At 41.7% G+C, this 13,836-nt stretch overlaps 1 protein-coding gene across 1 annotated transcript in view; it reads left to right on the top strand.

Moving 5' to 3' along the window:
• The window catches only part of LOC309344247 (complement receptor type 2-like), a 100,175-nt gene that overhangs the window by 82,287 nt on the left and 4,052 nt on the right, over positions 1 to 13,836 (top strand). The window contains exons 21-23 of the mRNA XM_081866495.1: positions 3,613 to 3,639; positions 5,898 to 5,964; positions 9,401 to 13,118. Coding sequence (XP_081722621.1) covers positions 3,613 to 3,639; positions 5,898 to 5,962 — 92 coding nt within the window. The 3' untranslated portion in view covers positions 5,963 to 5,964; positions 9,401 to 13,118. The remainder of the gene's footprint in view (positions 1 to 3,612; positions 3,640 to 5,897; positions 5,965 to 9,400; positions 13,119 to 13,836) is intronic.

The following is a 13,836-nucleotide window of genomic DNA, read 5'->3' as shown; positions in this document are numbered from 1 at the left end:
GGAAGTGTTTCTAGGATTGGTCCCGCAGGTCTTTCCCCTTCTGCTTCAGAGTTCTTGCCCTCATCCACTGAAGACAAGGAATCCAGCTCCAGGGTTGTGACATAGTTTTGCCTGGTGTACTAGTTACTTACCTTCCTGGTAAAGATAGCTCTGGCCATGGTGACACATACCTTGGTCACTTACAGGTGTAGGGCTGCCCTTGAAAAGTTTTCGGAAACTGCAGCTGCTGCAAAACATAGTTGGCAGGTATGTGCTTTTAGACCATAGTATGCTGGTTTTACATCAGTTGCAATGATTTCAGATTTGTTTCCATACTCAACTTATGGTGCTGGTTTTACCTTTATAGCTCTAAAGTGTTTTGAGACTCAAATATCTGAAAGACAGCCTCCTCCAATACAAACCTGAATATAGGTTGCATCTTTGGAGTCCTCTTGCCCCACCACTTAGAGTTTCTCTGTGGCAACACCCCATCTCTGAAATTCCCTCCTGAAATATGAGTGGCATCCCTGATAGACTTCAAGTGCAAATTAAACACATTTAATTCTCCTGGCCTTCAGTGGTAACTAATTAAGATAGTTGTAATCTCCTGGTTCTGCTTTTATCCTTTGCTGTTAATACTATTGAAATGTTCTTATAGTGATTGTACATTGTTTTGACTTACAGAAATATTTTTACAATGCTTTAAAAGGTGGAATAGATACCTTTGAAACCATGTAATTGGTGCCACTTGGTGCTTTCCTCGTGGGGCTAATAACTGAGCTAGTAATTTTCATCAGGACAGTACCAGAGGGGGAAAGGGTTACACCCCACACAAGTGGACAAAAAAATACCCCCATGCCTCCTTTTTAAGAACAATACCCAATAACGTGACACAGGTGTTGCTGTGTAATGCCAGGTCAATGATGAAAAAAACCAGTGCCATCCACGACCTGATTGTGGATGGAGGATTTGACCTGACATGTGTGACAGAGACCTGGTTGGAGGAAGCAGATGGACCTGTCCTTGCCGCTGCTTGCCCACCAGGTTTCTCTTACGCACAGCAACCCAGGTCATGTGGGCGGGGAGGGGGGGGTTGCAGTGATTTTTAGGAAGTCACTAGCTTGCACCAGGCGTCCTACTGGGAAGATCCAGTTTTCTGAGTGCATGTTCTGGAAGTTGGGCAATAGGGGCAGTACAGGATTCCTTTTGGTGTACCGACCTCCCCGCTGCACCAAGGATTCCCTGTCTGAGCTGCTTCAGGTCGTGGCGGATTTTCTCCTGGAGACACCTAGTTTGGTTGTCCTAGGGGATTTTAACATCCATGCCAACACAACCTTACAAGGGGCTGCTCGGGACTTCGTGGAAAGCATGGCCTCCATGGGGCTGTCCCTGAATAAATTTGGCCCAACTCATAGTCATGGACATGCCTTAGACCTGGTGTTCACCTCTAGTGACGTGGGTGATCTGACACTAAGTAAAAGTGAAACAAAAGAAGTGCCATGGTCAGATCACTTCCTGGTGCAACTGGACTTCTCCACAACCCTTCCCCTCTGCAGGGAGGTGGGACCAATTTGGATGGTCCGCCCCCGCCACTTAATGGATCCAAATGGTTTCCAGAGAGTGGTAGGGGATGCTTTATCCCATGTTGATGGCCTTTCAGCTGATTCCCTGGTGGCCCGCTGGAATGCAGAGTTAACCAGGGCTATCGACTGTCTGGCTCCGAAGCGCCCTCTCCGATTGCATGGAGCCCGGACAGCCCCGTGATTTTCTTTGGAGCTGAGGGCGATGAAACAATCGCTGAGACGGCTAGAGCGTTGGTGGTAAAAAACTCACTCCGAATCTGACCGGACACAGGTTAGAGCTCAACGTCGAGCCTACCAAGTGGCGATAGCGACAGCGAAGAAGACTTTCTTCACAGCCTCTATTGCATCTGCAGAAAATAGTAGCAGGAGACTCTTTCAGGTGGTTCGCAATTTAACGGAACCACCTTTACCACCGGGGCCTTGTAAAGACCCCAAGATCTCCTGCAACGATTTTGCAAAGTTTTTTGCAGATAAAATCACTCATATTCGGAAGGAGCTAGACACCACCGTGGGAGCAGGGCTGGGGCGGGAGAGTGCTAGAGCTCTGTCTGGTCAAGTTGCATGGAATCAATTTCAATCCGTTACCCCCGAGGATGTGGACAGGCTGCTTGGACGAGTGAAACCAACCACCTGTTTCCTTGATCCTTGCCCATCCTGGCTAATAAAAGCAAGCCGGGAAGGGCTGGGCAATGGGCTCTGCGGGGTGGTGAATGCTTCCCTCTGTGAGGGAACATTCCCAGATCCGCTGAAAGAGGCGGTCATTAAACCGCTTCTTAAAAAACCATCTTTAGACCCGGCCAGTATAGCCAACTATCGCCCAGTCTCAAATCTTCCATTCTTGGGCAAGGTGATTGAGCGCGTTGGGGGGTTTGGACTGGGTGTCCATCAATATGCAGATGATACCCAGCTCTACCTCGCTTTCAAATCAGAACCAGTGAAGGCGGTGAAGGTCCTGTGTGAGTGTCTGGAGGCGGTTGGAGGATGGATGGCGGCTAATGGATTGAGGATGAATCCTGACAAGACAGAAGTACTGTTTTGGGGGGACAGGGGGCGGGCTGGTGTGGACGACTCCCTGGTCCTGAATAGGGTAACTGTGTCCCTGAAGGACCAGGTGCGCAGCCTGGGAGTCATTTTGGACTTACAGCTGTCCATGGAGGCGCAGGTCAATTCTGTATCCAGGGCAGCTGTCTACCAACTCCACCTGGTACGCAGGCTGAGACCCTACCTGCCTGCGGACTGTCTCACCAGAGTGGTGCATGCTGTAGTTATCTCCCACTTGGACTACTGCAATGTGCTCTACGTGGGGCTACCTTTGAAGGTGACCCGGAAACTACAACTAATCCAGAATGTGGCAGCTAGACTGGTGACTGGGGGCGGCCGCCAAGACCACATAACACCGGTCTTGAAAGACCTGCATTGGCTCCCAGTATGTTTCTGAGCACAATTCAAAGTGCTGGTGTTGACCTTTAAAGCCCTAAAGGGCCTCGGCCCAGTATACCTGAAGGAGCGTCTCCACCCCCATCGTTCTGCCCGGACGCTGAGGTCCAGCGCCGAGGACCTTCTGGCGGTTCCCTCATTACGAGAAGCAAAGCTACAGGGAACCAGGCGCCTGCCCTGTGGAACGCCCTCCCATCAGATGTCAAAGCGATAAATAACTACCTGACATTCAGAAGACATCTTAAGGCAGCCCTGTTCAGGGAAGTTTTTAATCTGTGATATTTTAGTGTATTTTTGGTTTCTATGGAAGCCGCCCAGAGTGGCTGGGGAAACCCAGCCAGATGGGCGGGGTACAAATAATAAATTATTATTATTATTATTATTATTATTATTATTATTATTATTATTAATATTATTATTATTATTTAGTATCACATCTACTCTGGCCCTGAAATACGTCCACCAGCTGTAGTGTGAAATTAATAGTCATTGACAGTGCTTCAGCTAAAATTTATTTCTGATGTGACTGCCAGTGCGAATGAGCATTTCTTTTAATTAGTATTAAAGTTTTGTGAGAAGCTCACTTATCAGAATCATTTCCCCTCTCTTCTAGGTTTTGTCTTCGTACTGCTTATAGCTGGTATGTAATTTATTGAAACTGAATAAGAAATACCTGAAAATGCATTTTCAAATTTCTTAAGCAAGGACCAGAGTTTTGCAGAGTCTACACACTTTTACAATAGGAAAGCTGAGCACTATTCAACAGATGTTAAGCATTTTTAACTTTCACATTTCAACTACTGTTTACTTTGTCTAGAGGAACAAATGCAAACAGGCACTGGCATTTTTTTCCTGATGAGGAAAAGAGCAAATGGTTGCTAAGGCAGCAATATGGGGTGTAGTAGAAATGAACTTGAGGTGAAGGTGTGATGGAGGTTTCATCATTCCAATAAAGTTCTGCCATAAAATTGGTTTAATTTAATCTGTCAATTCAGCATAAAATCCAAACCATGGCCATTAGAATAACCCATTAATCCATAACCTCTTACTTAAAAAATAGTCTGCATCAGAAATGTTTTCAAAGCCTGCATCTCCCATGGTAGAGAGTTTTGTATCCTTGGGCCCACTGTCATAAATTCTCTGTGTTCTGCCCACCAACCTACCTGACTCTGCTGGTGAACATTCAAATAGGGCTTCTGTAACTGTCAATAGATGTTCAAGGTGGAGAAAGCTTGTGGCTCAGTGGGAAAGATCTTCATTTCCTCCCACTCCGTGGGCTAACTTTGACAGGTGGCTGCTTCAAAGTTGACCTGCAGGCTGGTGGGGAGGGGATGAGTATGCATTACTAGTATTTTCCCCACAGGAAAAGAACTTGCAAAATAGTGCCCAGTAGGACTGAATCCTACCACTGCAACAAACAGTTGATTAACAAGTGGGTGTGGTTTGGGGGAAATAGCCTCACAAACCAAATCAGACCTGATAGACCAAGATTGGTCCACATGCTGGAGGTTTCCCATGCCTGGCATAGGCAGTCTGATAAGTGACTCGACCACAAAACATTTAGTGTTGTAAAAGTCAAAACCCACGCTATTTGGGCTCAGAAGCAAATAGGTCCAATGGGTTGGGTTCAAATGTTGCTGGCACATCAGTCAAAATTGATGAAACATACTCTTAGGCACTTCTGTTCCCTGTGCTTCCATAAATAACACTAAGTCTAGGAGGACCCCCAAGTTACAAATTTGGACTTTCAGAATGAGTTTAAATATCTCCAGATCCAGTTGAATACCTCTTTTCAAAACAATACTCACAGAATCTCAATCCTGTCTTAATCTTCAGTTTATCTGCTGTGCTCCCCCCCAAAACTGCTTTCAGACACCTGTTCAAATGTTCCACAATCCAGTCATGCAAAAAAACCAGTGATTTCTTACAAGTATATCTCACCATCCAGCAAAGACAGAGGTATCATTTCAAGCAGGCAATGGCACTAGAATGTGGGGCTGTGGCCTGGCAGATAAGGCCTCAAGGGTCACGCTTGGCCCTGGGGTCTCAAGTTCCAGACTCCAATATAGAAGTGAGGCAATGGATAGGGCACTCTTTTCTAATCCACTGTGACAAGAAAAGGCAATTTGGAAGGCATATGTGAAACACTCACTTGGCCTGATGGATATTTCATGAGCATCCCTTTGAACTGGCCTTCAGAACAGAAATTTAGTAAAACTGTTATTAAGGACCACCCTGGGATTGATTGCCTTTTCTACAAAATGAAATAGATGTACACTATTGACTAGATTGTATTTGCTGGATTGATGACATTATGTCACTATATATTGGCTGATATTTTCCTATTTTGAATAAATTCTGCCTAATCTGAGTTAACACATGAAACTGTATTATAATAAATTCTTCTTTAAGAAGCAGAACTCGTTTGTAAAACTCAAGGTGTGGGCAATGTTTCCCTGATTCAATTATTAGAATCAACATTGCCTCTTTCCAAAATTTGAATAATAGTCTCAGTTGTATTGCCTCATGGATGGTTTTCCAATCATTTCTTGAAGCAAACTACAATATTATTCAGTGTTTGTTCAGGAGCTTTATTGTTGTACAGAATATTCATTCTTGTTTTTAATTCCTTTGCTGTATTTTTTCCATCCAGAAGAAACAATACAAGGAAGTTTTATGGTTTTTACCATATGGTTACAAAATTATGGGGAATTCACACAATATCGTCTATGAAGTAGTATCTCTGGAAATCATGGCAAAGCAGCTATTTCAAATGGTTCCGTATATTTGAAAATAAATGTGGTGAAATTTCCATGTGCATTCTGTTCTTTACTATCTCAAAGTAAACCAGTGAATGGGTTCTTAAGGTGACTTTTTCCTGTTTTGTTTTTTTTAAAGCATGTTTGCTTATTTTCTTATGGCTGCCAGCCCAATCGGTTTACGCGGCCTTGTGTTCTGGATAAAGGTAAGACTTTACCAACCTCTTACTCTCCTTTCTTCTTTGCACCTCTAAAGACCACCACTCACATTATGTACACAGAAAAGGGGGCCTGGGGGACCAGATCTCTTATCTGAGAAAGTGTGTATGCATTCAGTGGCTTTTAAGCACTTTCTTTTGGGGATAAAGCCTTATAGCTCCCAGAAAGCCCACACCTAAATGTGGTGCAGGTCCTCCAAAGTAGCATAAGGCACTGCTAATGAAAAAAAGTAAGGCAGCCCACTCCTGTGCATGTAAGAGCTTGGTGATTCAATCACTTCAGTTAGTTGATGTCTGAATAATCCTTTAGGTGATTTAACTGATGAAATCCGAGGAGCATACATGCTTACTTTTCCAGGGTCTTTTTAATTTTCCTATACAGTGGTACCTCGGGTTAAGTACTAAATTCGTTCCGGAGATCCGTTCTTAACCTGAAACTGTTCTTAACCTGAAGCACCACTTTAGCTAATGGGGCCTCCTGCTGCCGCCACGCCGCCGGAGCACGATTTCTGTTCTTATCCTGAAGCAAAGTTCTTAACCTGAAGCACTATTTCTGCGGTTAGTGGAGTCTGTAACCTGAAGCATATGTAACCTGAAGAGTATGTAACCTGAGGTACCACTGTACAGTGGTTACAAACTTAATTCATTCCGGAGGTCCGTTCTTAACCTGAAACTGTTCTTAACCTGAAGCACCACTTTAGCTAATGGGGCCTCCTGCTGCCACCACGCCGCCAGCACATGATTTCTGTTCTCATCCTGGGGCAAAGTTCTTAACCCGAGGTACTGCTTCCCGGTTAGTGGAATCTGTAACACGAAGTGTTTGTAACTCGAGGTGTTTGTAACCCAAGGTACCACTATATTAAGCTTGTGGGCCCTTGATATTTTAGCCCCCACAATATTAAATGCCAGGGAAAGCTACAGATTCAAGAAACAAACAAACAAACAAAAATAATAATGCTGAAACAAGTGTTTTTAATCTTTAACATTTAACCCATTGTTTGTTAAAACAAGGCTTTATTCTAGTTATTCAGCATAAACACATGCAGTAGATCTAATTGCACGATAAAAATGTTATCAGACAAGCCTGTAGCCTCCCTCCAGCCCACCTTGTTGGGTTACATTTATAATATAGTAAGCATTATTTTGAGAGTTCTGCAAGCCTCTATTTCAGAGTGTTTATTTGACCTTAAAATGTATGTATAGTTATGAATGTGAAAATCATTATCATATATAAATAAAATTAAATAAATACATTTAAAATTAAATTCCTACAATACTAATACTTAAATGGAAGACTCTGGGCTGAACTAAGCATTTGCATGTGAAGCATGTAATTAAATCTAACAGCTGTTTTAAAATAAAATATTTTGGAATGGGGCAATATAAAGAAAAAAAGGAGACGCTGAACCCTTCCTACTACTTCTCTGCCCTAAATAAAAACTGGAATCTGAACACTCTATGGGGTAGAGGCAGGGATTTGACGTAGGAAAGCAGCAGAACTGGTAAGCACCTCTCCCCATGTCTACTCTAAATTGTTCCATCCCAAGCTTTTTTTCTTAAAAACTGGACACTATAACCATGGTTTAATTACATGCACCTGCCGGTAGAACTATCACAGTTTATGTTGTTGGTTAGCTTTATTCATTTATTTATTTCATTTATATTCCACCTTTCATTCAAGTAGTTCATGGTGCAGTACATGGTTTCCCCTCTCTCCATTTTATCCCCTCAACAGCCCTATGAGGTACCGTATTTTTTGCTCTATAAGACTCACTTTTTCCCTCCTAAAAAGTAAGGGGAAATGTGTGTGCGTCTTATGGAGCGAATGCAGGCTGCTCAGCTATCCCAGAAGCCAGAACAGCAAGAGGGATTGCTGCTTTCACTGCGCAGCGATCGCTCTTGCTGTTCTGGCTTCTGGGATTCAGAATATTATTTCCTTGTTTTCCTCCTCCACAAACTAGGTGCGTCTTATGGTCTGGTGCATCTTATAGAGTGAAAAATATGGTAATTAGTGTGGGAATGTTAAGGATAGTACGAAAGGATATATTGAATAAGTATTATCCTTCTTCACTCACACTAGTGAGTGATGTAGCAGAGCATTTTCCCATCAATATAGCTGGAAGCTAGTTTGCAGATTTGTTTGAATCCCTTAGTTAAGATTATTTCCTGGTGTCCCCTTTAACCCCTCTTACAAGAATAAAGACACAAGAGTCTTTCTGAGTAAAGTAACAAAAAGTTTACTCACATTTCAGTTCATGATTTGATCCCTGAAAGGCAGGCTTTACTTAATAGTCACACAAGAAAGTCTGAGTTTGTCTCATATGGAGATTGAACTCAAGTGCAAAATTACATTAAGATAACAAAATAGCTGCCGGAGAGCAGCATGGCAGCAAAAGATCCGCAAGCAAGAGAGCAAGAAAGGACTGAGGAAATGGCTCCGTGACTCAGCCAGCGCCATGTCCATCTTCCAGGTCACATGCAGGGGGAGGATGCTCCAGATCAGTGGAACAGGAAGTTACACTGACTGGATGTCCCCCTGCCTGTGCCCACTCTAGGGAAATAAGGAATGTTGCACTTAACTGTACCAGTGGATTACATCCCACAATTAGATACTGGAATATCTATTCTGCTGTTTCTATAGAATCTTTCACAGTACAAAGTTATACAGTGGTACCTCTGGTTACAGAAAGGATCCATTCTGGAGGCGTAGCCATATCCCAAAAAGTCCGTAACCAGAGGCGCCCTTCTGTACATGCATGCAGCGCGATTCAGTGCTTGTGTGCATGCTTGTGCAGCGAAACCTAGAAATATACACTTCCGGGTTTGCCGTGTTCACAACCCGAAGTTTACGTATCCGGAGGGATACATAAACAGAGGTATGACTGTATTCTGTGTCTTTACTCGAGTTCTCAGAGTTAGAAGTTTTGAAGTTACTCCAGGAATCTGAGAGAGTGTTAGCCTTGCAACAGTTACCCTGGGTATGTCTTTTGGCTGAAAGGCGGCATATAAATTAACAGTAACATAACATCCCTGAGAAATAGGATACCTAAGAGTCAGGAGCTTGCCCAGAGTGATTATCATAGAACTGTAAGGTTGTAAAGGACCCTGAGGATAATCGAGTTCAGCCCCTTGATCCTACAACCATGGCGTTATCAGCACAATGCTCTAACCAACTGAACTATCCTTGTTCTAGCAGGGCTTGTACGTTGAATCATGCTCTAAGTTACTAACTCAGTTGCTCTGGAAAAAACCCAAAAGTAGAACTTTTGGCAAAAATAGTACTAATGTGGCAAAATTATTTTACTCGCCCTTCAAAGTGTACTGTTTTGTTGTTACTTTCCTCAAGCTAAAGTATAGGACTTGCAGTTAATTGTAGGAGCTATACGAAGCTTAAAATCTTATTTTCTTTTTTCATTTACTCTAGCTATTGTAAAACAACTGCTAAGATGATACACCAAGTATACTAGAATACCAAAGATGCTTAAGCTCTCCTGAATCTTCATACCTCTTTGGAAAAGTGACTTGTGTAATGACAAATGCTGCTGTGGCAGCACCTTGTGGAATTCTATATGAACAAACTGCTGCATTCCCCAACAGCCTCTAAGGATGGAACTAAATGTTAAAAGAAATCCAGGTTATCTCTGAAAATGCCACATCTGTTCTGACTTTTATTCTTTCTTCTCCTTAATGTCTAGTCATTGCAACTTACCTCATGCAATCATGTCATTACACCGTGAATATGTTCAACTGCACTGTCACTGTCTTCTGCTGTTAGAGAAATGTATAGCATAAAGATGTTGAACACATCATTAAATTCTGTAGAGCAGAAGAAACCCAAACCAGGGCTGTATCCACTTTGAGACTGCTTCACTGTCAGTCTCTGTTGTCATGAAAAGGGGTTACCTTGAATTAATTAAAAACCTCTTACAATCCAATATATCAAAATACAGTAGTAATCCTTCTGTTGTAAACAGCAGAATGTCATTACTATCCATGATGGTTTTCCAGAACAACACTCGGCTGCTTTTTTCAAAATCTCTTTGGATTTTAGAAGTTCACAAAAGCCATTCTGGGGTAAGACTTCATGTTTGAGATGCACTTGGTTTATACTGACCACTGCTTTAAATCTGAATTGTATAAATTGATGAAGATAATTTTGTACTTTTGTGAATCAAAGATTTTAGATTGTAGGAAATATCATGCATATGTATCAATGTGATATGTTAAATCTCTGCTTTATAAATGGCGTGTAGATAGTGTGTGTCCCTGTACCTTTTTAGGCAGTTACTAGTCCTTGACTAAAATGATACTGTGTGAGAATCGTGCAATAGTAGTCTGCACCACAAATGAAATCCTAATATACTAACGTAAGTTTTCAGCCATATGCAAAACAACAATACATACCACAGATCACCAGTGAATCCTCAGCTTCAACGATGTCATTTTCAATCTCCTACAGATGAAAGTTAATTATAATTCCTTTAGAAAAAAGCTTTATCGGATTCCACCTAGAACAAAGTGCACTACTCTTTCCAGGATAGTAGCCTGCGTTAATTCTTCCAACTTAACCCACTTTCCTTTAAAGGAAATTACTCCCTACTACATAATTCTCTGCTGAATTATGCTGAGGCATATTATGTGACATTAAAATTTTAAAACATTTACACACAAAATGTCTGGAATGCTATTATAACCCCACTGGCCCAAAGGTATGATACACTCCCCCCAGATCTCATCTGTATATTAACTGGGGCAGCCTTCACCTGCTCCCTTAAAGGAACAATGCCACATTTTGTGCCATATGATTTTTAAATAACATGAATACCTGTATTTTAAAAAACCCTAAGTAGAAACAGACTCTGTAAAACTAATCTTCTTGCAGAAATACTGTTATTTAAACCATTAGGAATAACTGTCTGACATATAATATGCTTCTCGTTGAGAAAGTATAAATTGCTAAAAACCTCAAGGGCATATGTTGATTTGCTCCTGTTCCTTTTAAATGTTTTCATTTTTGCTTTCTTTCACCACAACCTAGTTGAGCTCTTTAAGTCACTTGGAGACTTTTGGGTGACAAGTGACTAATAAATTATATATATATATAATCACATTTTCATATTACAGTACTGTCCTTTGGTCTGTAGTCTTTGCTAGTTACTAGATTTTTCATTTAATTTTATAGCTGATTTGCAGAGGAGCAAAAGGCCCCCCCCCGTCCCTGCAAATAAGCTGCAACTTATTCTACAATTCTATGATTCTATAAGGTGCAGTCATATAAAAAAACTGTCCACCGAAACACTGTCACAAGGCTAAAATCAAAACTTTCTTTACACCACCCTACACATGGCAGGGTCCCATTATACCCAGAGATTACCATGTGTAGTCAATTTAAATTTTGGAGAGTAATAGCACATGTACCAACATGTTGGTGGACAAGGATTTGAAGCTATAAGGAAAATAAACTTGTGGATATGTGGGAAGGAAGAATTATTGGATCAGGATAGCTACTTATCAGAAGGAAGGGTAATTATTGGAATCGGAAGGCAATGAAGGATAAAACCCTGTCTACTGAACACCCAGTAGAGTCGGAAAAATAAACCAAATAAACATTGCATTCAAAAAGACTCCCCAGAAGCCAAAACAAAGGCTTCTGGACAATTCTTTGCTGCTATCAGCTACATGCAGTGAAAGCTACTAATCATAAAACATTATTTTAATCTCCAACCCATAGAGATCAAACTCAGATGAATCATAGAATCTTAGAATTGGAAAGTTGGGTTCTCGAGGGTCATCTAGTCCAACCCCCTGCAATGCAGGAATGCAGGAATCTTTTTGCCCATTGTAAGGCTCCAACCCAGACCCTGAGATTAAGAGTCTCATGTTCTACAAATTGATCTATCCCACTTTAATCCATTTCTATGAAAGTTGTGCCTTTCCAGCTATATCAATATTTGACTGCAAATTTTAAGTATTACTATTAGTAGTAAGCATTTTTACCTACTCTTCAGCTAAAAAGGCTTGCAAAGTGAAACAGCAACATGCATATGGCATGTATAATAGCGAAGCAGGGTCTATTGCTACCATTTGAATTTGAATATGTTGGCTAATTCTAACAATTTACATCTGTCAGTGATGTTTGGGGGATATGGGCAACAGGTGGCCTGCCTTTGTAGTTCCAGTTGGGCTTTGGAGCCTTTTCAGTGAACAGACAGATCTCTATGCATGAATACCCTTTTAATTTTACTTCTGTTTTTTGGTGTACTCTCATCTTCGATAAGGAAATTTATCAAAAGCATTTTGAAAGCCCAGTCAGTGTGTATTAGATTCTCATCATGAAAATGCATCTCGCATCTTTAAACATGGTTTTAGCAGATCGACAACTCTAGTAAGTAGAACCACTGTGGCCTCCATCCCCTACCTACCCCATTGGTGAATTGCTGAAAACACAAAGGAAAAACTATGTGTGCATGTTTCTCGCTTTCAGGTTTTAGGTGTTCTTTTATTCTGGGTGTGGTGGCAGGCTCTCAGCTAATCCAAGGCTTGATCACCCTTTCAAAAGTTATTGGAGGAAGAAATTTGGAGGAAAGAACGGTAGTAAAAGAAGCAGAAAACACAAAATTGCTTTGTTTGCGGAGGTGCAGTAAGAAGGGTCGGGTCGGGATGGGAGAGTTGAAGTGCGATTATTTTGATGTATACCTTTTGTTCATATCTGAGCTCATTAGTAAACCAATGCTGATGTGAAAAATCTATATATTTTTTCTAAATAACACTATTGCTTGTCTATTAAGTGCAGTAAACTCCATCTGGAATGCAAATGGAAGAAAATTAAATCTCTGGCCTGTTCCTCTCCTCTTCCATCTGTTGGGTCTATTTTATTGCCCTGCCACTGTCACAGTAGAATCTTGGATTCTGAAGTTAAAAAGTCACGGCGCCGCGTAAATCCGGAAATGCCTTATCAAGGCAGTGAAGTCCACTCTGTATTTATTATCTCTGTGGCGGATCGTGCTGACGTTTCCCGTCTCTGCGTCCCTCAGCCGCCGCCAGGAGGAGTGGCGGGGCGTCGTCAGCTTCTTCTCGCCTTTCCTTGGGATAAGAGCTTCGAGTGGCTGGACTGAAGGGTTCCTGCATTCTGCCGGTTACAGGTCTGTTGCAAGCTATTTTCTGTCAACCTCTCCCCGCCCCATGCTGGTTGTGAAACCCTGGATTGCATCACTGATCTCCCTACATTGCAAGGACAATAGTGCTAGATTGCATTAATGGCTGCCATTATTATTATTATTATTATTATTAGTAGTAGTAGTAGTAGTAGTAGAAGATTTATTTATTTATTTTCCGCCTTTTTCTCTGGCGGGGCTCAAGGTGCCTTTCAACTAAAATACGAAACAGCTGAAAGCATATATTCCTGCAGTAGGAATTTTAAACAGTAAGATTATTGTGGGTCACCTTATAAATTAATTTGAGTGGGTCTCCCTTTGAGTAGAACTGGTCTCTCTGACCCCCTTTTGCAAGTTAGGAATAGCAATACTTGCCACCTACATGGCAGGGTTGTTGTGAAACACACTCATGACTCATCCACAAAATCTACTGAAGGAAGCATTTGCAGCACAGATTTTTCTCACATTAAGACCTTTCAGTATGAACTGTCTTTGCTTGTTTTGAAGAGAGGGTGGGAAATGCCTCTGCTAAATCACTGTAAGAAAATAGTCCTGGGTTTCTCAGTTTCTGCTTTTCAGCAGCTATCAGTATTCCAACTCTTACCTTCTAATAGCAAGAATTATATTAAAACACCTAAAAAAAAACAACCCCAGAAGAAAATCCAAAGTTTACTCTCCACATCTGTTTGCAGGGTAAACACCCTGC

The sequence above is a fragment of the Podarcis erhardii genome (assembly GCF_964252035.2).
Source record: "Podarcis erhardii genome assembly, chromosome: 6".
In the NCBI taxonomy this organism is placed as follows: Eukaryota; Metazoa; Chordata; class Lepidosauria; order Squamata; family Lacertidae; genus Podarcis; species Podarcis erhardii.
Note: the sequence above shows the minus strand (reverse complement) of the source record. Positions and strands in the feature narration are given on the sequence as shown.